Source organism: Rattus norvegicus, chromosome 7 (assembly GCF_036323735.1).
Source record: "Rattus norvegicus strain BN/NHsdMcwi chromosome 7, GRCr8, whole genome shotgun sequence".
Lineage (NCBI taxonomy): Eukaryota > Metazoa > Chordata > Mammalia > Rodentia > Muridae > Rattus > Rattus norvegicus.
In genome coordinates this window covers 65,175,827-65,200,226 of record NC_086025.1, presented here as the reverse complement: position 1 = coordinate 65,200,226, position 24,400 = coordinate 65,175,827, and the positions used below count along the sequence as shown (strand labels likewise).

General features: G+C 42.4%; 1 protein-coding gene across 47 annotated transcripts in view; it reads right to left on the bottom strand.

Moving 5' to 3' along the window:
- The window catches only part of R3hdm2 (R3H domain containing 2), a 128,179-nt gene that overhangs the window by 25,637 nt on the left and 78,142 nt on the right, over positions 1–24,400 (bottom strand). For 24 of the 47 annotated variants that reach the window (XM_063263810.1, XM_063263807.1, XM_063263809.1 and 21 more), the window contains 10 exons: positions 19,562–19,603; positions 18,769–18,855; positions 16,836–16,962; positions 14,254–14,332; positions 13,536–13,595; positions 12,706–12,846; positions 12,099–12,207; positions 9,347–9,442; positions 6,503–6,534; positions 6,336–6,389 (listed from right to left, as the gene is read on the bottom strand). In XM_063263810.1, the coding sequence (XP_063119880.1) occupies positions 6,336–6,389; positions 6,503–6,534; positions 9,347–9,442; positions 12,099–12,207; positions 12,706–12,846; positions 13,536–13,595; positions 14,254–14,332; positions 16,836–16,962; positions 18,769–18,855; positions 19,562–19,603 (827 nt within the window). Of the gene's footprint in view, positions 1–6,335; positions 6,390–6,502; positions 6,541–9,346; positions 9,497–12,098; positions 12,208–12,705; positions 12,847–13,535; positions 13,596–14,253; positions 14,333–16,835; positions 16,963–18,768; positions 18,856–19,561; positions 19,604–24,400 lie in introns of those variants that run through there. The other 23 variants (XM_063263820.1, XM_006241483.5, XM_063263824.1 and 20 more) reach the window with 6 other exon arrangements.

The window sequence follows — 24,400 nt, the reverse complement described above, 5'->3', positions numbered from 1 at the left end:
GAGAGTTCCTTTTTTATTCTCTCACTAACAAAGAAGAGGGGGAGGGGTGTGACACTGACTTCTTGTTAGTTGGCTGACCAACTGAGATCTGATGGGAGCAGACATGACAAGGTCCAGTACAATAACAAAGAGCACAGAGGCAAATCTGAAAGACAGTGCACTGGCGTTCAACACAGTGATCCGAGGCAAATAGGAAGCGACATACATGGTACTGAGACTGACTGTGGTCTCTTTTCCACACCCTACAGGGATCTCACACATGCAAAAAATGGAGGGCAACACAAGAGTAGTAGCAGCAACTTCTGGGACTTCTTAAAACAAGAAGACTCCTAGAAGTTACTGTGAATAGAAAGTGGGAGTAGCCAGTGACATGGATAAATCCCATAGAAGATCTTCCAGACAGCATGCATCTAAGCCAGCAGAGGTACTTCTTATGAAGTCTTTCCAGGGGTGGGAAGATTATAGTGAACAATCTGACTGTCTAAATTGTTTTGTGGAAATTCCATCTTGGTATCTGAGGACAACAGATACCATAGTTGCTAAGGAAGATCAAATACATGCTTGAGACTTGGTAGAAAGGGACAGGGGCTTGACTGTACTAATAATCTTACTGCCTTGGGTGAGGCACAAAACTACCGAGAAAGGGATTCTTCCGTTCTTGTTTGTTATAAAATGTCAGGCTTATCCTGACATTAAAAGCACTGCCTGCACTAGGTGTTGGCTGTATACACCTTTAATCCTACACTCAGGAGGCTGACGCAGGTGGCTTTCTGAGTTTGAGGACAACTTGGTCTATGGAGCAAGTTCCAGGACAGCCAAGGCTACACACAGAAACACTGTCTCAAAAAAAAAAAAAAAAAAAAGGAAAGAAAGATAGAAAAAAGATTGCCTGTGATTAAAAATGGCAGTATGCCTCAAAATAACCATTGTTGACAGAAAACTTTGTCTAGCCTTAAAAAGAGATATTTACTTATTAAGCGGGTATGTCTTATTTGTATAAATGTATGTATACCATGTATGTGCCTGGTGTCCACAAAGCCCCAAGAAGGCATCAGATCCCCTGGAACTGCAGTAGTTAAGGATGGTCATATGCAGCCACTGGGGTTCTGGGAACTGAATCCAGGTCCTCTGCAAGAGCAACCAGTGCTCTTAACTTCAGAGTCTTCTCTCCAGCCCTTAAAGATTTATTTGTTGATTACATGTGCCTGTGTCTCTGGTGTGTGCATGCCACAAGTGTACAGATGTCCAAGATAAACAGAAGAGAGGATCCCCTGGAGTAGGTAGTTGTGAGTCAACATAGGAGAGTGCTTAGAATCAAATTTTGATTTCTCTTTGTTTTTGGAAGTTGTAGGGAGTTTTGTGTTTGCATGTGTGTGAGTGTGTATATGTGGTGTGTATGCATATTATGAACATGTGTGCAGTACATGTGCCTATTTTTCTTGATCAGGTTCTAGTATGTTGGAAATGATTTCATTACTATATTTTACTCATTTGTGTTCATGTATGTATGTAGGTCAGAGGTCAACTTGCAGGTGTGATTACTTCTCTCCTACCACATGAATCCCAGGATCAAACTCAGGCTCTCAGGCTTGGTGGCTGGCGTCTTTACTCACTGATCATCTCACCAAACCTGGATGACTAATAAATGTAATTAGACCGTGTGGCCAATCCAATGGATGCTCTGCCTTTGTCTCCAGTCCTTCTCCCAGGACAGGGTTACAGTTGTATTGCCATGGTCAGTTCTTCCAAAAGTGTTGGGGACAAACAGTCAGGTCTCCATGACTGCACAGACACTATACAGACTGAGCCATCTCCTAAGTTCTTATTGCTTCTTACTAAAAGCAGCAATTTTCTTTATTTTAGTTTCGTCCCAACAACCACCTGAGGGAGCCACAAGACAACAATCACCAATTATCTATCTATCTATCTATCTATCTATCTATCTATCTATCTATCTATCTATCTATCTATCTATCTGCATAACTTGGCAAAATCATAGTGCTTTGGATTCCCTTCTTTTCATCATTATCTCACCAAAACCAAATAGAGAATGCTACCCCAATCACCTTAGCTCTAAAGGCCCTTTGTTCAGTTATTTTGAGAGAGTGAGCTAGCTTGCTTCCTTCCCTTCACCCTCTCTTCTATCAGGTAGGATCTTATCATCCTGCGCTGGCCATCCTGGAACTCTGTAGACCTGCCTGCCTCTGCCTCCCAAGTGCAGATGAGAGCCACAAGAGGCTGGTGGTCACTTTTCTGGTTTCTATTAACCATTCCAGGAGAGCTAACAACATGCTGGCACAATTGACTAGGAATATGCCAATTCTTCTTTGCTACACCAAGTACATAGGGTTTCATGCTTCTCTATATGGAGCTAGAATAAGAGACTGTATCATAGTCCTGTTTTCTCTAAAACTTAATCTCTATTCTCTGGATGTCAAGAGCAAAAAACGAAACAAACGTAAATCAAAAAATGTTCACAACAGAAGCAGGATTGAAGCAAGAGCCAGTAGCTCTGTCTCACCTAGGATACTGAAGACAACAACAGAGTGTGTGTGTGTAGATTACTGGCAGTGCCAATGGATGAAGCTGCTCATCAGACACCAGAGCACAGACTCTGTTGGTCTTCTCAACTAAAACACTGTATTTATCAGGATAACCTGTCGTTTACTTTCTCTTGGTACCTGAGGCAGATGGAGAATGAGGCATCTTTAAACTAAGTGCCTTAGGAAGTAGTACTTCTGGACCTATCCATTTTCCCCACAACAGTAATGGTCAAATGCTCAAAAATGGATTGTTTGATGATTTAATACATAATTCTCTTGATAGAAAATCTGAGAAAACAGATCAATTTTCTTCTCTATAAATAATCATATCATTAAATATATAGCCAATTTGGGAGAGCCACTTAAATTCCATTCTGAGGAATGATTGGGTTGGGTATATGTTAGAGAGATGGCATAAGAAAAAAGAATACACTCATACTCCATGTGTTATAAAACCAGAGCTAATTTAGGCTGACTTAGCCCTGATCTCTGTCACTGTTTCAAGACAGGGTATATGTAGCTCAGTCAGGCCCCAAACCTGGTATGTAGCCGAGCATCCTCCTGTCACTACTTCCTTACTGCTGGGATTCTGGTATGTGTGACACTAGACTCAGCTAATGTGGTCTAAGGATGAAATCCAGGGCTTTATTCATGTTAGTCAAGAAGTATACTACCAACTGAGCTTCACCCCAGACTTCTCTGATTTAGTTTTTTATAGGAAGAAGTCCAGTTTGTTGGGTCTGAGAAATGTTGGGGTTCTAGAGGGGGCAGCATTTGATAAAGAGCGCTAGGCTTCTCTGTTGTCTACTTATCAATGGACTAAGACTTCCCAAGAACTGGGGAGCTGCCATAGTTAGTGCCAGTGTAGATGTTAAAATTTGGTGTATTATGTATTTCCAAAAACATGAAATGGACAGAAATGTATGAGGCATTTTACTAGTAAGATTCTGGACTATGATCCAAAACAGGGTAAGCAGTCAGTCCAAGATCTGCATTTTACATTACTTTTTCTTTTTTGAGACAGGGTGTTATGCAACCCAACCTTGTCTTAAACTACCTTAGCAGACAAGGGTGATCTTGAACTTCTGACCCTTCTGTCTCTCCCTACCGAGTGCTGGGATTCAGGCATGTACACTATCCCTACTTCCTTGTACTGCTCCTGAACCCAGGTTCTTGGTACACTAAGGACGTTCTCCACCAGCTCAACCACATCACCAGCACCTAACTTAGGTTTTTAAAAAAAATGTTCTTGTTCTTAAGTCTTTCTGCCTTCTTTTAATTTATTTATTCATTTATGTGAGACAGGGTCTCACTATAGCCCCGGTTGTCCTACAACTTGCTGTGTAGACCATGTTGGCTTTGAAGTCACAAAGATCTTCATGACTCTATCTCTTCTCAAGTGCTGGAATCAAAGGTGTGCATCACCATACCCAGTTGTTTATTTTTAAAAACTTTTATTTTATTTTGAATTATGAGTATATGTGGGTGTCAGTAGGGGGCTATGTGCATGCAACATGCCCAGAAGAAGGTGTAAGAATCCAGAAAGCTGTAATTATAGGCAGTTGTGAACTTCCTAATGTGAGTGCTGGGAACTGAACTTAGGGTCCTCTGCAAGTATGTGCTCTTAAGTGCTGAGACATTGTTCTAGTCCCACTTTTATTTTTAATTGATAATCATTTCGTGTGTGTGTGTGTGTGTGTGTGTGTGTGTGTGTGTGTGTGTGTGTGCGCGCACGCATGCACATATGTGTGAAAAAGTCAAAGGACAATTGCCAGGAGCTAGTTCTCTACCCCCACCTGGGGCTGAGCTCGGGTCACCAGGGTTGGTGGCAGCTGCATTCACCTGCTGAGCTGTCTCACTGGTCTTCATCTAAATCTTTAATCAGAACACAGTTTGATTTGATTTTTCGGGCTTGAAAAAAAGATTTGGAGAGGTAAGGGCTGCACCTGCTCACCAGATTCTTCAAGCTATTATCTGCACAGTTTGGTGTAGCCTGATGCTCACAGGAAAGCATCACTCTTAGCAGTGAATTTGAATTAGACTTCAAATCAAACAAACATTGGAGAGGAAGAAGGGCTGTTTGTAAAGATCTGGTGTGGGATAATAGAAAGAACACTGGACAAAATCAGCCTCAGTCTTGCCGCTTACAGCCACGTAGCCTAGGGCTCCCTATTCCATCTCTAGCTTCTCTTTCTTCTGATCAAGTCAGTACACCAAAAAAGTTGAACCAGGTAAGATATACTTCAGCAACTATAAGGCACTGTTCTCCGGGATAATTACAACTACAAAGAATATACTATCTAGCAGAATTTCATTTTTTTAATGTGAAAATTTACATATCTTTGGTACCATCAACAATGCAAAGCTCACTCAGCCTCTGGTTTTCAGATGGGCTTCAAAGTGGCACTGTCTAGAGGTCAGAGGGGATGGAGAGATGGCTCAGTGGTTAAGAACACTGGATGCTCTTCCAGAAGACCTGAGTTTGATTCCCAGGACCCACATGGCAGCTCACAACTGTAACTTCTTTCAGAGAATTCAATACCCTCTTCTAGCCTCTGTGGGCACTCCATGTATGTGGTACAGAGATAATCACACATAAAATAAATCTTTAAAAATTTTAGGAAAATGTGAATTTCTCTATCCTTCCCAACAGCGGGAAATGCCATTGTCTCTTTTTCCTTTCTCCTCTTCCTTTTAAGATTTATTTTTATTGATATGTATGTGTGCATAATTGTGTGAGGTAGGTACACGTGAATCAAAATGGAATGCAAATGCTTGTGGAGACCAGAGGGCATCCGATCCCCTGAGAGTCACCTGATGTGAGTGTTGGGAAGGAGTTCATGTCTTGTATAAGAGTACTGCACAGTGGTAGCCACTGCGCAGCTCAGCTTTGGGAAGGTCAATAGGAAAGACAATTAGAGCTTTGGAAGTGAAACATATATTTTGAGTCTCCTATTGCACTGAGGATTTAAAAATGGAGAAGGCCTTTGGAAAGAGTGTTGAAATATATTGTTAAATACTCAGCTCTCTATATTCTGTAGCTCTTCTGTTGGTAAATGAGGGAGAATAAACTTACAGTGAGTTGATGCTAGTATAGGATATTTCTTTCACTCCCAACTTATATTATCCCTTAGGATGGGACTGAGAGATTAAAATGAAAAGATCTTAGTATGTTTGTTTTGTGAAAAAAGAGTGTTAGGCACTGGAGAAGTCAGTACAGCAAGGAACAGCTCTCCTCACAGTGAAGGGTGAATGACAGATAGTAAGTCCTACAACGGACACACTCTGGGTCCATTCTAATGCACACCTATTCTCTCTGAGGTTGGTCTCAAGGGAAAACCAACACAGAGAGATATTCATATATGTATTTATATATGCACATATTATATCCCTGTTCTAGACCTTCCACACCTTTCCACAGACTAAGAAAGGCAGTCAACAGAACCCATCCTTTTACCTTATAATAGGTATATGGTTTGAACCTCTTGAAAGTGTCAAGTTCTAGCCCATCTGTGTGTGTGTGTGCATGGGACGGGTTGGGGGAGCACTGGCCTGTCCCACACCACTGGTGTCCCCTTCACCAGGGCTCAGTGAGAGTGGCAACAAGAAAGTCACTGAGGTGGAGCCTTTTTTTTTCCCCAAAAGGAAAAAAGAATCCAGTATTGCAAAACTCACAAATTTAATTCTTTCACAAGCAGCCATGCATGGAGCAAATTCACTCACTCCACTGAAAAGATTACAGCAAAACAAAATTAAAAATAAGAAGGAGAGATATAGATCACACACAGGTACCTAAAAATCTGCCTTCTCTTGTGAGAGCTAGAAGAAAAGGCTTCTTTGGAGAGTCTGTTGGTTAATATCAAAAACAAAACAAAACAAGAATAGTATCATTATAGGGTTTTATTAACCTCACTGATAAAGCCGAGTGACAAGCAGAGAGCATGCTCAATGGTACTGACCTGATGTCATTTAGATATCCGTTCTGGCCAGCCTAGTTAGGGAGAAAATGGAAAATAATTCATAAGAAATAATAAGGCACAACAGAGAAGAATGTCCACGATGCTACGAATGCCCACACTCTTCCAACCAAAGCTCTTACCCATCAACAGGGGGAGGGAGCAAGGCTAGGGTAACCCACCACCTCAACCCAGACCAACGTCTCACCTTTCACATGAAAACATTTGGCAGTTTTAGCCTTTCCACAGCATTTAAAATGAAGGTTGATAAGGGGAGAAGTATTAGAGGAGGAACAGGAGAGCTGCGAGCCTAACTACTGCCTCCTTTTTGGCTCTACACTTACTGCCCTAGCAGTGAACTGAGTGAAACACTGACATACTTTATCTTAGGCATATTCGAAGGAGGGGGACGTGAAAAGTAAAGTTCATTTTTGGAAATTAACCTCAGTGGCTGTTTCTTTCTGCCCTTCCCATGTGCCCAAAAGAAAGGCTCTGGGCCTTGAGTCCCATTATGGGTGAGATAGTGGGGAAGCAGATCTTTTCAGAGCCTAAAACAATGAGGACATTAAAGTCTGGGACAGTCCCACCAGGACCGTTCTGACAAAGCCACTGAGCTGAGTGGAGTGAGCACTGTGTGGACCCCAAACCTTCAGAAAGGCAGAGGATGGGCGCCCAGCTGTTGAGCACAGCGGCTCTGCGCAGGGCACCTTTCCCCAGACGCAGCTCAGGCTCTAGAGAAGGCTGCAGCAGCAGCATTTCCATCCGAACACCCTTCTTGGCACTTCCCGTTCTTCTGGGCCTGTCCTTGACCTCACTCTACCCTTCCTCACCCCCTCTGACTGGGCAGGCTCCTCTCCACATGGACTCTTTGGAGGATGGTGGGCTTTGGCCATTTCTCCTCATCTAGATCTTCTGAAATTCCCGAGGCCTCTACTACAAGAGCTAGGAAATACTGAAATGAAAGTGATAAATCCACAAGGATTTAACAAAGAATACATGTATTAGTAGAGGCTTGAGAGACTAGAAATCAGTAAGAAAAAGGAAAGATGCGCTAATTTTCCTTTGCTATGCTGTAGTAGGTCCACTATGGTTGAGAACTAGCGCCAATGTCCTGTACTAAGCCATCTGTGCTTTCAGGTAACAGGGCTTTGTAGGGGCTTGACACAGTGAGGCAGTCATTTTCCATGCCAGTGCAGCAGAGGAGTACACAGACAGGCAGCTGGTTGTCATTGCTGGGACTACCTGATCTAAGAGCCTAGAGCAGAGCAAGCTATCAAGAAGTAGCTTCCAATAGTTTGTAAACATGGACTTTGGGGCCAGACTGTCTACACAAACACCTAGCACTCTGGCTAACTAGCAATGTTATAGTACGTTGTTATCAAATCTCTCTGTCTTAGATTCTCATTTATAAAGTTAGAAAAATAATTAAAATTACTTCACAGACCTGTTGTGAAGATGACATGTTAGCCTACCAAATGCCTAAAAGACGTTAAGTACTACATAAGTATTTCTATTCACAATTTAGGGCCATCCTGGCCATAACCATGACCTCTCCCTCTCATTCCACCCACCTGGTCTGCAGGTGAGATACTGAACTCTCTTGAGTAGGGACAGTTTGGAGGACAGACTTTTCTGACTTGTATGGAAGTCTACATAGTAGAAGTGAGAAGACTGCCTCTGAATTCTAAGCCAGAAAGCTTGGTGTGTGCCACTTCCCACAAGGATTCTTAAAAGCTTAGCTCTCTGTCTAGACAATGAACAAACATTTTTTCTAGAGTGGAGACATTATTTTTCTGAGTGAGGTGATGATGAAAAGACACACACGTTGTTTTGTGTGCATTTGTGTGTGATATAAAAATGGGAGGGGTGTCTTGATGAATGAAGAAGAACAAAGGAACGGGAGGAGAGTAGTGTCCATCCACATGATTTAAACCTCCTTTTTGTTACGATGTCACTCTGTCTGGGTCCACATGTTTTGGAGGTCTGTTCATCCTGCTTATCTAACCTGTCCCTGAAATCCTGCTCTTTATTGCTTAGACTATCAGGCAAAGGCATCTAGTTAGACACAGGGCGACAAGTGCATTTGATATGGTCCACAGTTCTTAAAGATGAAGTCACCCAAACTGACTGACTATCGCCCTTTGGACTACGAAGCCGTTGCTGTCCTAGGAGCAAGGTAAGGAGTGGACAGAGGAGGAGGAGGAGGAGGAGGAGGAAGAGGAGGAAGAAGAGGAGGAGGAAAAGGAGGAGGAGGAGGAGGAGGAGGAGGAGGAGGAAGAGGAAGAGGAGGAGGCTTCCTGTCCCAGTAGGGAGTGCGGGGAATCGGGGTGCCCTCTGTACACGGGGGCTGTGGGACCTGCAGAGGATGATACCAGAACAGCCCTTTAATAAAGCATCAATATATCCTAAAAACAGACTGGCCAAACAAGATGTGTGTTGAGCCTGTATGGACACTTGAGTCTTCTCTGAGAAGCAAAGATATGTAGAACAGACAGCAGGAGTCTGGAGGGTGAGTGGGAGGAGGCTAGGCAGGTGAGAGTTAGGGCCCTTTCTTTCATCAGCTCTGCCAACACCAATTCCCTTTCCAGCCTAGTCATATTTACCAAATTCAGCCACTCCAAGTTTTGGTTCTCTTTGTATAGCACACAGCATAATGTATTCCAACACAAATGAAAACCTGTAGCTTCTCAAACAGCTATCTGGGACTAACTGATGTTGGTGAAAAGAAGAAGAAAAGAAAAAGAAACAAAAGACCCAACAACATTTACGGAGGGTTCATTCCATTCACAGTTCCAAAGATTAAGAGCTAAAAGCTATGGTCTGACGGCTCTCAGAAGCTACACTTACCTCTCGGGCAAATATTCTCTCTCGGACCCTTTGATATTCCTCCTCTCTCTCTTCTATTGACTTGCTCCTCCTTCCATCCTGCAATGGAACTCTCATCTAGATCGGTGAGCAGAATTAAGCTAGTTAAGTTCTCCTCGTACTGCAAGCTCACTGCACACCAGCAAGGAAGAGAAACCGGGAAAGTTTACAGTTGCCATAAAAAAAAAATAAAATAAAGAAATAAAATAAAATTTCCAGTACTGAACAGGATTCACTGGGTACATCTGACCATGCAGTCTGGGAGATCAGCTTTTCTGGATGGTAGAGGACTTTCCACCCTCCCCCAAGCCCCAAATATCAAGAACAACAACTCTGTATAAGGACTGGGCTGATTCCCTGGAGTACTCAGGTACTGCTCAGTCAGTAAAGATCAAGAAAGCAGCCCTGGGAAAATAACCAACAGTGCTTCAGAGGGCACGGAAGGGGAAGAAGGAAGCTGAAAGGGCAAAGAAGGAAGTGTTTAGCAGCTGAATGTGGGAGGTTTACAGAGCTAGCACTGAGCAGGTCCCTTCTTCAGTCACTAATGCCAGACCCTAGCAACCCAAGTCAAGCCAAACAGGGCTTAGCAAAACCTCAGATGTGAGGCTAAACTCAAAGATTAGGCATTTTTCTCATCTCATTGCTTAATTACAGCAACTGAAGGGAGCTGAGGAGACAGAAATAGGAAGAGAACAGTGCAACACAGAAGAGAAAGAGAGAAAGAGAGTAAATGGAAAGAAACAAGCAGCGAGAAGAACAGATAAATGAGGCACAGTGACGGGAGGAGTGGCAGACAGCAGGATAGAGGAGAAGATGGGGGACAGAGAGACGTTCATGTTCTCTGACAGACAGTGACAGACCAATAGAAATGTTGGATGGGCAAATGACCACTTCTGGCTAGCTATCACCTAGCTTCCATCACCGTTCTTCCTCTTGAGCTGTATTTGTGAAGCGTGTCCTGGCTGGTGTATCAGAGAAGCTCTCTCTACAGTGACTACAGAGCACGGAGCTCCGAGAGGGAACTCATTACTCAATGTCATCACACTACACACAACTCTGACCTTCAGTCAGAGGTGCCAGATAAAGCTCTAAGGAACCCACTGCTCTAGGCCAAAACCCTGTGTCTTCACCTGTTTCTAAAGGCAGCCCAGGACTTCTGGGGTCTCAACTCTGATTAGATACTGTCTTCCCCACTCTTTGGAACCTATACTCTACTAATATGTTTTGTCAACTCTATTACAAGGAGACACAAGACCCTTGACAAGCTGTTGGCTTCAAGCACCACATGCCCACAGCAGAGTAGAAAGCATAATGGGGCATCACAGCAAATCCCAGCTGCTGATTCCCAGTAAACTGATTTCAGGCAAGTAACACCATCTGGTGGACTCAGCATTTTTATGTGTAAAGTGGGGTTAATAACCCCACTTACACTGGGCTGTGGAAAGGAGTAAAAGAGATAACACATATATGTTTAAAGCAAAGCTCAGTCAGGGAAAACAATAAAAAAACAATACTGTTTGTTACTAACACCACAGCCAGAAAGGGCAGAGAATCTACCCTACTAGGTGGGGCCAAGCTTGAAGCTAGGAGACGAAAACCTCGAAGTACAAAGAGACCACCTTCCATTGCAATGCGATGTAGGCCTGAGTACTCCCTGATCATGAAAAGGGACTTTGGGAAAATGTAGAGAAGGGCATCAGGATGGAAAGGCTTTCTCTTGTGTTACAAAAATTTGTCTTTTTGTAGTTTTCTTTGCTTTCAATGAGACCCAGCATGTTTGTCCACATTAGATAATGGTGTCTTTCTTAAAAAGACTCCCTTTCACGTTCAAGTAGCAAGCAAGAAAAGTTGTGGTCTCAAGACCATATAGTATATCAAGAAACCCAAGTGTGACTGTAGAAGTATGGTGTTATGATATAGTTTCTACTCCTCACCAATACTCATATTGGATCTACCTAACCGTCCTCTTCAACTCTAATCCCCTGGGAGCCAAGCAGATGCAGAATAACTCTCCATTTAGATAAGAAAACTAATCCTCAATTATTTGCTACCTAAAGGGACAGAGAATAGAACGGCAGCCAGCCCCACCATAAATGAAGGGGTAGGACAGTTTAGTGTGTTTACTGCTTAGTTTCACCAGAGTGGACCAAAAGGAACCTGTGGAAGTTCCCATCACTGAGAGCCAGATTTACTCACATGGGGGAAGGAGTTGGAAAGATGAAGTAGTCTACCAGAGGGGATCAGAGGCGCACCTCTATAACTGGTTAAATTCGACTGTGACTTTGCCAGTTTAAGGCTAGCCCTCAGCTAGGATAGGAGTGGAAATGGATAAAGTAACTTTTGGTTATTTTGGTAGCTCCCGATGTAGGTTCTGTAAGCCAGGGGAGGGGTTGGGCAGGGAAAGATGACACTGAAGTCAGTTAGATCAAGGCTGACATAGGGAGGGGCCTTGTTTGTCCAAAATGAAATGTAGTTATACAAGTTAGAGGCAAACCTAAAGAATCATAGGGCAAATGAGACCTCAGCACCGTGACTCTCTGGGGCTCTGAGCGTGGACCTAGCTCAACAGCTGGAGCCAATCCTCAGTGTTAAGCTCCATCCAAGTCAGGATAACAGCTCTATGGATTTTTCCATTCTAAGATATTTTTATTATCTTCTCCATTCCCCCCAGTCCTCCTCCCTTCCCAGTTCCTCTCTTTATAGGCTGCCCTTTTCACCCTCTTCCATTCTTCACCTGGTTCTCCTCTCGGTCCATACTGGCATCATCTCTCTTGAGAATGAATCTCTGTTGAAATTCTGTGTTCTTCTCATCTTTTATATGTTCTGAGAACCTCTGTTCAGGGCTAAGATTTGGAAAGAAATGTAAAAAGAAGGGAGGAAAGAAGACCTTTTTGTTAGGGAGAAGAACTTCTACACACACCTCCCCTAAATTCCACATCTCTTCTCAAGAGAATTTTTGGTGTTAGGAATCCGAAAAGTCACATAATGGTTCAAGTGAAATCTTTGTGTCTAACCCCCTTCCCTTTCTTGATACAGCAGCTCATGTAATCTGGCTCTCAATTGCTGAGCCTTCTGCCTCACTTAAGTGCGAGGACCACAGGTGCACACTACTACATGATGCCTGTTCTTTAGTGTAACGCCTCTTCATTCATTGTGTCTGGCCTATGCAAGGTGACCAGAAGCTAGGGCCAGTTTGCACGAACCGCCAGTTCTATCTCTAGGACCTCACAGGAAGTAGGAATTGAGGAGATACCCTTCTCCCTCCCCTGGATTCTCTGTGTTCTTCTTCTACCCTGGCTGGCCACCCCATGAGAACCATCCAATCCATGGCTTTTCCTTACATTCTCGTGCTGCTGGTTTTGTTGATGATGACAGCTTTCCCTGTTTGGTCAACATTATGGTCCATCCCAAAATAGGCAGCTACCCGGTGTAATAGCATCCGGTGATATGAGGTCATCTGAGGGAACTTCTTGAACTGGTTACTGAATGGATATCAGGGTAAAAAGTAAAAGAAGACAGCAACAACAGAGGTCAACTAAGTTTTCTTAGTAGTGTCTAACAAGGAAAACAATTTAGGAGGATGAAACATACAAAAAATTTACTCTGTGAGAACAAAACAAGTTTCTCTCAGTATTTTGTAGATTAATTTGTTACAGCTCCTAGTAATGCTGCTTGTTCTCAGTGTGTGATGCTACTGAAGGCCTTGTTTCCACCCACCTGAATGGTGTCAGTTAAAGGAAAGTGGGAGAAGGACAGTATTATCTGCGGCAATACCTAGCTGCTAAAAACAATATAAGTACTTGTTGGCTCACGTTTAACATTTCCAGATTGTTTCTTTCTCCCTAACACTTTTTTTTTAAAAGACTTATTTATTTCTTTTATGCATGTGAGTACACTGTAACTGTCTTCAGACATACTGGAAGACATTGGATCCTATATATATGGAAATATGGTCGCAAGTCACCATGTGGTTACTGAGAATTGAACTCAGGACCTACGGAAGAGCTCTTAGCCGCGGAGCCATCTCTCCAGCCCTTCTCAAATTCTTTTACCCAGGGAGCAATTACTTCAAAGTTCTTTCTTTGAGGAAAGACTGATGTCCCAAGGCTGTCCCTACTTCCTCCCTAGTGCCCCTCCCATCTCTCAAGTGCATTTCAGCAGAGTAACCTACTTGTTGTCACTGATGAAGTCCAGAATCTCTTGCTCTAACTTTAGCAGCATCATTCTGTCCCTGTTTAAAAAAGATTAAAACAAAACAAAACACAGCTCTCCCACAGACATTAAAAGCAGGGACTGAAAACCAACTTGTTCATCACAAAAACTGAAGAATGTATCCAAACTCTAATTAATAATAGATATAATAGCGCACAAGCCAAGGACCTCCATATACTGTTCTATGGTAGGTATTCTGAAAAAGAACACCAACTCAAATACATATTGTATAGATCTTTCCTAATTATGTCTTTGCTATAGATATATCAGCACTCTAACTGTTAGCAGCAAAGTCATATAAACACATACTCTATGCTTTATATATCTAGGCACTATTGTCATCCCACCCAGTACTCCGAGGGTTCTAAAGCAGTTATGATTTTGCTTATGTTCAAGTCACTAGCTTGTTCCTGTAGAACTTTAAGCAGTGAGCACATAAGTCTTAAGCTTTTTAGTCATTATTCTCTTATTTTACAACATTTTTGTCAACTCTTGAAAATACAGAAATCTCAATGTGATAATATTCCAAATACTTCAATAATAAAAACAATACTTTAGAAGAATTAAGAAGCAGTGGGCACTCCAGTAACAGAGAAGAGCTGGAAAGCTGTTTGGCTTTAGAGTCCCTCCTGTTGCCCACCCTCTCCCTTTCCCCCTCACAGCAGTCATGTTATTACCTTGGGTTCTTTTTCAGTGTATTTACAAGAAATTCATGTAGATCTATTCCAGTGGAGTCAGTATATTCTTGGCTGGAGTCTAGAACCACCACAACGAAAGAAATTTAAAAGAAATGAAACTGCTTGCATAGTATCTAATTTTAAACAAAGCCAATGTCTACATAGACATTATGAGAATAGGACACTAGAATTAATTCAAGATCTCAGCATAAAACCCTAAATGACATTTACTGCCAGCCCTGTGAAGTTCCCATGATGGACTGGTTGGTCTGCCATGTGTATTGGTCGTCTGAGGTTCAATCCCAAGTACTGCTAAAAACAAAAAGGAGACGCCATGGGCTGAGGAAACAGCTCATGGACATAGCGCAGACTCCTAGCACCCACATTAAGAGCAGAGCTGGCACTGGGGCAGAGGGTGAAAACAGGCAGCTCTGTAGAACCCACTACCCAGCAGGTTTGGTTAAATCAGTTCTAGGTTCAGTGTAGAAACTGCATCTCCAATAATAAGGTGGAGAGGCTGGCGAGGTGCTCGGGGGTGGAGGTGCTTATTGTCACAGTACCTGTGTGAGCATGTACACACACACACACACACACACACACACACACACACACACACACACACACACACACAGGGCTACAGTACTGTATCAATATTATACTAAAATACTATTTAACGTTAGTAAATATTTATTGAATGTCCTGATCAAAATGAAGCAGGCTTTATTCTACAAATGAAAACCGGTAAAGGCAATCACATTTGAATTTCCAAAGTCTCGGAAAATTTGTCCAGCTTTATTTTTTAATCCCAAGTTGCTTTGTCAAATACGATTTTTCAAAGACTAAAAATTTTTTAGTGTGTGTGTAGTGCATGGTGCATAATGCAGGGGCACGTGTGTGTGTGTGTGTGTGTGTGTGTGTGTGTGTGTCTGTGTGTGCACACGTGAACACTCGCAGGTGTGATGTGGACACACATGCCCTGGTACAGGAGGTCAGAGTACAACTGTGCAGAGTCACTTTTTCGTTATGTCTTTGTGTGGGTTCCAGGGATTGAATCAGGTTGTTAGGCTTGCATTGCAAACATTTTTACCCATAGAGTTATTTTGCTGCACCTCAAATATGGTAGTTTTTATAGATTTTTGTCTTTAAAGCCAGTGTCCAACAAGTAAAAGCAGATCTGTATTATAAACAATAACATAAAGGGCAGGATGATGTTCAGCTGGTGAAGTACTTAGTTAACATAAATGAAGCCCTGGGATTGATCCCAGTACCACTAAACTAGCATAGTAATCCCAGTACTCAGGAGATGGCGGTAGAGGATGGTCAAGGCCAATCCAAAGTACATGAGATCTTGCTTCTAAATAAATAAAGTAATGTATAAGTAAATCACTGTAGGCATCCCCAATTGAAGATATGCTACTCATGCCACCATCTATCCTGGAGCACAAAGCCAGAAAATTGAGTACACTGCCTTATTCTAGGTAGTGTCAATGCTGGCACAGTACCTCTCTGTGGTATGTAAGGCCCCGAGGCAAGATTGGTTAAAGAAGCAAAAAAAGTACTTAATGTAGTTAATGACTTCCTCAAGTAACCAAGGCAGTAGGAGACACTGAACTGCAGTGGGTGCGAGGTGTCAAGACAAAAAGAAAGAACATTCTAGATTTTTAATTCTAGCTGTTCCAGAGGCTGAAGCAGGAGAAGTCAAGGAGTCAAGGAGTGTCTGAACTACAAACTAAGTTCAAAGGCAGCCTGGGAAACTTAAGTGAGATTTAAAGTAAAAGATGGGTGGAGATAGAGCTTAGTGACAGAATGCTTGGTTGCCTAACACATGCAAGGGTCCAATCCCTAGCATAAAAGGAGAGTGAGAGAGAAAGTGAGCTGTGGCTATAGCTCAGCTGGTAGAGGGCACCATTAAAGCCAGGTACAGTGGTACACCCTTGTAATCCTAGGACTCAGGAGATAGAGGCAGGAAAATCTTAAGTTCAAGGTCATCTTCAGTTACACAGCAAATTATAGACCAGGGCCATGTACATGAGACCCTGCCTCAGAATTTAAGAGAAAAGGATCTGGAGGGATGGGATAGCTTAGCAGTTAAGAGCACTGCATGCTCTTCAGAAACCTGGATTTGATTCCCAGCAACCACGTGGTGGCTCTTCCCTGCGTGTAATTCAGTCCCTGGAGAACTGGTGCCCTCTTCTGGGCTGCCTGGGCACCAGGCATGTACATGGTGCACAGATACACATGCAGGCAAAACATCTATGTACATAAAATAAAAATAAATCTTGAAAAGAAAATGAGATGCTGGCAGTGGTGGCACATACTTTTAATTCAGCACTAGGAAGTAGAGGCAGAAGGATATCTATGAGTTCAAGGCAAGATTGGTCTACACAGAAAATTCCAGACCATCAAGGGCTAGTCTCTCAAAAATAAGTAAAAAAATAAAAATAAAATGAAACACCTTCTCCCTTTTAAAAAAAATAAGGGAGGGAGAGAGGGGAACAGAGAGAGAGAGAGACAGAGACAGAGACAGAGACAGACAGCACACTCTGGCATTGGACTAAGCTGGATAAGAGGACAGCCCTCACCTCTGGATAGCATCTTCCTTGGGACCTTTTCTTTGCTTTTGTCCTTGTCGTCTTTTTCAGAGACATCTTTTGTGGACTTTTCTTCCTCCTTATCAGAGGGGCAGCTGATGTGCAGTTGAATTATATCCTTAAACAAAAGGAAAGAGGTATATAATCAAAGATGGGAAAAAGATTTAAACTCTATGGTGGGTGTGGAGAGATGGCTCAGCTTAATTAAGAGCACTTGCTGCCCTGACAGAGAGCCCTGCATTCAGTTCCCACACCCCATGTGGCTCACATCATCTGTAACTCAGCTTCCAGGAGATCTGACGGCCTCTTTGGACCTCTGCAGGCACCAGGCATGCACATGGTGCACAGGCAGACATTCACGCAAAATGTCCACACACATAAAAGAAATCAATCTTTTCAAAAACAAACTCTTTTTGTGTTTCCTTCAAAATCCGATTAGCAAATCTTAGGAGGAAAGATTTGTCTTTTCTTCATTTTTAAAAAAACCTCTCTCTCTCTCTCTCTCTCTCTCTCTCTGTCTCTCTCTCTCTGTGTGTGTGTGTGTGTGTGTGTGTGTGTGTGTGTGTGTGTGTGTCTGTGTATCTGTGTTTATGTGTATCAGTAAACTTGTGAAGGTCAGAGAACCTTGCTTGAGAGTTATGGTTTCCTGTGTGTAGTAGTGTGTCCCAGGCTAGTCTAGTTAGCCTTTAGCTTGCTGAGATTCTTGTCTTTGCCTCTTACCTTACTATAGGAGCACCTATGGTGGGTGGTGGGCATATGAACTCAGGTCCTCATACTTCCATGACAAGGCTTTACCCACTGTGTTGTAAAAACAACCACTATAGGCTCACGGATTTGAATGTTTAGTCACTAGGAAGTAACACTCTTTGAAAGGATGAGAAGGTGTGGCCTTGTTGGAGGAAGTGTGTCACTAGGGGTAGGCTCTGAGGTTTCAAAAGCCCAAGCCAGGCCCAGTGGCTCACTTCCTGCTGTCTGTGGATCGGGATGTAGCACTCTCAGCTACCATGCATGCATGCTGCTATGCTTCCTGCCCTGATGACAATGGACTAACCCTCTGAACTGTAAGCCAGCCCCCAATTAAACGCTTTGCTTTGTAAAAGTTGCTGTGCTCATGGTGTCTCTTTACAGCAATGGAACACTGACTAAGACACCCACTGGATCATCTCCCCTGCCCCAACTTTATCTTATAGAAGAGTTAATTGTTATTAACAATTGTCTATTGTTAATTACTTTGCTTTTTTGTTCCACTGACAGCAGAGGGCAACCTTTTCCTGTCAGAAGTCACAGCTGAAACTGCTCTGGCTATCCCTGTAAGACCTGGATGGGAAGAGTGTATCAGGGTGTGTTCAGTCCCAGGTCCTCTGCCATGTGAGCAAGACATTAAGACTCAAAATCCCCACTGTCACCACATAGATTACAAGAGCCCTTTTCTTTCTTTGTTTCTTTCTTTTTCAATGATTTATTTATTCTTAAGTGCATTATTGGTGCTTAACCTGTGTGAATATCTGTGTGAGGGTGTCACATCCTCTGGAACTAGAGTTACAGATAGTTCTGAGCTGTCTTGTGGGTGGGTGCTGGGAATCAGAACTGGGTTCTCTGGGAAAGCAGCCAGTGCTTCTAATCACTGAGTGGTCTCTCTAGCTCCCAAGACCTTTTCTTTAAAGTACCTTTCCATGTAAATCTTGGTGTAATCCTAGGTCTGTAATCCTAGCACTCAGGACATAGAGGCTGGAGGATCAGAAGTTCAAAGTCATCTTTGGCTACATATAGAGTTTGAGGCTAATCTGAGATACATAAGACCATGTCTCAAAACAAAATAACACTTTGCTTTCTAGGTCCAGTGTCCATGCTGGGGTTGCTACCATGCTTTACCCAACAACTGTCATGATCAGAATAAACAGAATCAAGCTTGTAAAACACCTACCTGGGTGTCTAGTGGCCCATCGACAAATGGAGTGGAGCATTCCTCGCATACTGCCAGACTTCGAACCAACTTGAGCTTGGAATTAGACTGAAAAAAAAAAAAAAACCCAGCACAAAACAAACATCAAAAAATATACTATACACACACACACACACACACACACACACACACACACACACACACACACACACAAAACTTGGTGAATGTTTAGAACACACTTTCTTAGACTCAGTTAGTTGCAGTTTCTTCTATTAGGTAGTATTGTTGTTCTTTTTTCTTTTTCTTTTTTCTTTCTTTCTTTCTTTCTTTTTTCTTTTTTTTTTTTTTCTTTAATCAAAATGGGGTCTAGACTTGTGGCTCTGGCTGCCCTGGAACTCATTTATGTAGACCAGGTTGGCATAAGAGAGAATTTGGTGGACATTAATACTCATACAAATAGCCTTTCTAGAGAAGCCCTGAGTGAGCAGAGAAACAAGCAGTTCAGTGTGAACAAGACCAAACACCCTCAGGTTTCCTGGAGTCCTGCCAGGTGTCATCTCAGGCTCAGATATACATGGCCTGAATGGGAGGAACAAGCCAGACAGTACTGGAAACAGTAGGAAATGCATGTATGTACATGTGCATGTGACCACATTCACATTCTGTGTGTGATGTACACTTGAGAGTGAGATACAAAAGGCAGAAGGAAAGCTTTACTTCTATTTAACCTGAACAAGCAGGTTCCACTGACAGACACTTCTGAGCTGCAGAATGGATACCATCAAAGAGTAAGTGATAGAGGAAGAATGCTCACCTTGGCTCTTTTCCTGGCATGGCCATGACTGGATGTCCGTCTCTGTTAGAAGAAGATTACAAAATAGGAAAGGTACAGATAATCAATACTTACAAGCAATACATGTTAACAACAACACACTAGTTATTAACTGGTTTTAAATGCCACCACATGATGTCGAAAGTCACCAATTCCAACTCCAGCAACTGTTATACAGAATGGGTCCTGTGCTATCTACTGTCCTGTCCATTCATCATCAGAAATCAATAATTTTCCTAGGTTATTATGTTGATAAAAGCTTTATACAAATCATGGGGTCCTCTCCTGACTGTATGGACTACCAGAGCATGAAGTACTTTTTCCTTACAAGTTTGCTCAAAGAAGTCTATTTAATCCATAATGGAAATGAAAGATAATCCCTCCATGTCTCTTTCTCGTGTATTCCAGTTAGCCTTGAACCCACTATATATATGAGGATGACCTTGAACGTCTGATTTCTATAGGCATCCATTACTATACGTGGTTTATGCTGTGCTTGGGGATCAAACTCAGGACTATGTGCATGCTAGATGCTAGTCAGGCACTGGACCATGTGAGTTCCCTCTCTCCCTCCCTTCCTCATTTGTCACAGTCTCACACTAAGTAGCCTAGGCTACCCCTGAACTTGCAACCTTCCTGCCTCAACCTCCCAAGCCCTGGAGTCACAGATGTATGCAACTAAATCCAGTTATTTTGCAATGTGTATAGGTGTTTTGCCTGTATGAATGTCTGTGCACATGTGCCTGGTATGCATGGACATCAGAAGAGGGCATCAGATCCCTTGGAACTAGAATTGTAGACAGCTATGAGCAGCATATGGGTTCAGAGAATTGAACCCAGGTCCTCTGGAAAAATCACCCAGTCCTTTTACCTCCAGCCTCAGTTACATATTTTAATTACATTGTGTGTATGTGTGTGTGTGTGTGTGTGTGTGTGTGTGTGTGTGTGTGTGTGTGTGTGTACAGAAGAAGGCCATGGAATGTAGTGGCAGTAAGTGGCTAACTTATATACAGGAGTTGTCTGTAGCTTCCCACCACATGTGTTTCAGGGATCAAAATCAGGGCATCAGGCTTAGCAACAAGTCCGTTTCCCGACAAGCCTTCGCCTGCTGAGCTGAGCCCCAAACAGATGTCCTATCTTAGAGCTGCAGAAATGGAATGGGGAGTCTTCCCTCCAAATGCTTCGCTCCTTCATTGCCATGATTGTGGTTAGTTTTTTAATGAGACAGAGTCTCTATATGACTGTCCTAGAGCTCACCATGTAGACTAAGGAAGCCTCCAACTCAGAGATCCCCCTGTCCTGCCTTAGTTCTAAGTGCCCAGTGATGGTCTCTTAGCTTCTTTGGATAAAAAAGCAAAGAGCATGGGAGACAGGAGAAGAGCGCCAGAACAAGTCAGAGATCCTGGTGTGGACATGGCATCTGCCAAGGAAGAGGAAGAATCCTAGAGCCAGGATGTGGGTGAAAACAACTAAGTACTTGTTAAGATTTCTGAACACAAATGTGAGAAGTCAAAAATTCAGGTTTTGGCTTTGAAGAAGGGGTGAGGGTATAGAAAAAACTGAGGCTGGAGGATGGAGAGGAAAGACAAGACAGTGGCAGAATACTAGCATGGTCTTGGCAAGGTAGGGATTTCTCTTCCCTTTGTCTTTACAAGCTAAACAAACATCTTGCCACAGTACAAAATGGAGAGAGAGCTGGGTGGGTGAACTGAAAAGGTAAGAAACATAGAACAACACATCAGTGGCAAAACCTGTCGAAACAAGGGAAGATGGGTTGTCCAAATAACAAAGCAGTGCTTTTTACTGCCTTTTCAAACAGATAACACACATAGACAGTATAAACGTTCAGAAGGTATAACAGTATTATATTGAGTAGTTTCAAATCTGTCCAACAAATATCTTACCTGGTTCCTTCCTAATCAATCAGTATGAATTTAAAAAAAATTGTCCATAGACTTTTATGCATATAAGCCTACTATAAATATGTACACTGAAAAAAAAATCAATTGTATACACTACTCTGAGCTTTTTTTTTAAAAGATTTATTTATTTATTATATATAAGTACACTGTAGCTGTCTTCAGACACACCAGAAGGGGCATCAGATCTCATTACAGATGGTTGTGAGCCATCATATGGTTGCTGGGATTTGAACTCAGGACCTCTGGAAGAGCAGTCAGTGCTCCTAACCACTGAGCCATCTCTCCAGCCCTACTGTGAGCTTTATGAATAAATAAATCTTCAGAGCTATCATCCACAAAAGATGGCCTGTTTTGTTTTTTTTTTATAACTATGCATAGTATTCCATTGTGTGGCTATGCTACAGTTTATTTTTACCAATCCCTTTAATTATATATACCATTAGGATGTTTCTAATCTCTAAAAGTATAAATAGTGACAAGTCATTGAGTAGACCTATAATAAATACAGTATCTCTACGATTCATCTTATAATCTTTATAAAGTGTTGCTAGGGGCTGAAGAGATGGCTCAGTGGTTAAGAACACTGACTGCTCTTCCAGAGGTCCTGAGTTCAATTCCCAGCAACCACATGGTGGCTCCATCTGTAATGGAATCCGATGCTCTCTTCTGGTATGTCTGAAGATAGCTACAGTGTACTCATAAAAAATAATCTATAAATAAATAAATAAAGTGTTGGTAACTGCCTCTCAAAGTGCACAAATGTATATTCTCTACTAACCGTGTGTGAATCTGTTTACTTCCCATAATGTAGTTTTCACAGAATAGCTAAACTCAGGCTAAAGCCTAACATGTATGAGGTACCAGGTACCAGGCAGGGAGAGAAGGCACACACACAATCATGTTCTTCTCAGACTTTTCAACTCTCATTCATAACAGGAAAAAAGGAATCAGATAATAGTGAAGGATAAGATACAGCAGCAGTAGCTAGGGTTAAGGGACTAGGTCATATGATGGTGACTGAGACCTAGTGTCAGGCAGCAGAATAGATGAATGCAAAGATATTATAAATAGAAAGGCAGAAAGCCCAGCCAGGAGGCCAAACTCAGCTGATTATTTACATGGCACACTTGAGCTCGTTATGTGTTGCATTGATGGCTTGCCCATTCTAAAAAGAATCTCAGAGCCTGCATTTTGTATCACTAAATCTCCCTGTAAAAGCTGTTCTGAATAACCGATTCCCAAAATGCACATCACATGCCTTAGTAAAAACACCTCCTCTCTTTCAAACTCTTTAGCTTCAACTCTGAACAGAGACTTCCTTGATGTCACAAGTCAGACTGTTGGGAAGACTGCAGAGGAGAGGGGTACAGAAGCTAAGCATGAGTAGAGGAAGACACGTTTTCATGGCTATTCAAGGCATGTCTGTATGCTGAGAAACAAAAGAGGACAGAAGCTTCCCGAGGGATCCCAGGTCAGGAACACAACCTCCAAAAGATGGCAGCAGTGATTCCAGCTCCTCTGGTTGGAGCAAAAGGAGGCAGGGGAGTGGAGAAGAAGGTTTTCTCCAACACTACCTATAAATTATTTGTCTACTGAGGTAAAGGTATTTTTTAACCAGATAAGTGCCTCACAGGGAATATAAATGCTCTTTCTTTACAGTTTATCTTTAAGAAATATACCCAACAGGACTTCAGAAGATAATTGTCTTCCGAGAACAAATAATTTAGATCTGAAAGTTCACTTAATTATCTTTCATGTGATCTTGACAACATATAATTAAACATTCATCACTTGTCTGTCTTGAGTATTCTTGGTATCAGGAGAGGCTGGAAGCATATTTGGAGCTGTGGCAAACAGTCTCTACACACTCTAGAAGGATGGGCGGGGAACGACAATTCACATGTAAAAGACAATGGAGAGGAAAGCATCCAGCCAGGAAAAGACCTGGCACACTGTGAGAGAAGACAGGAGAAGAGGAGACAGCTGCAGAACACATCTGAGGGAGCTGTCTAACTTAATTCATCTCTTTATGTTACTGCCTTAATCTTCAAAGAAGACAAGGCCTAGGTGAATTAAGTTATCTTGAAAAATTATGCTTCAAGTTTCTAGACCTTCCAAATTGATGTTGCTCCTGGTTCTAATCTGACTTTTGCTAGAGTTAATGTTCTATCTCCCAGGGTTATAGCAAAGACCACTCTCACCCTTAGGCACACAACAAAGGAGTTACAGAAATTGGGCTGTATAACCAAAGAGAACTAGCTTAACCACACAGAAAAAAACTCTACCAGCCTGGCTAGAAAAGGCTTGGTCTGCCTAACTGGGCACCAAAGAACTACGCTCTGGGTCCTGGTGACTGGATTCAGGCCTTGTATCAGACACCTTTAGCCACTGAGTCACTCAACCAGCAATTATGACTTGCTAAATATGTGCTTATGTGCAAAGTTTGTTTTGTTTTGTTTAAGACAGTGTTTTAACATGTAGCCTGGGCTGCGCTGGCCTGATTCTTCAGTCTCTACCTTTCAAATGCTGGAAACACAGGTATGTACAGCTCGCTATGATGTTCAGTTAGCAGTTTGAGACTATGTAGCCCTGGCTGAGCTAGAACTCAGTACAGACTAGGCTGGCCTTGAACTTACAAAGATCCTTTGTTTCTTGAATGCTGGGATAAGGCATGTGTTACCATAGCCAGCAGTAGTTTATTTTTTGATAGTTAAAAAATATCACTGGTAGGGCTGGGGACATGGTTTAGTGGTTAAAAGCACTGCCAAAAGACCTGAGTTCAGTCTCTAGCACCCAGATAGTGAGTAGCTCACAACTGCTGTAACTCTAATGGATTCAACACTGCAGGCACTGCAGAACACATGGTGCAGACATACATACATACAGGTAAAGTACTAAT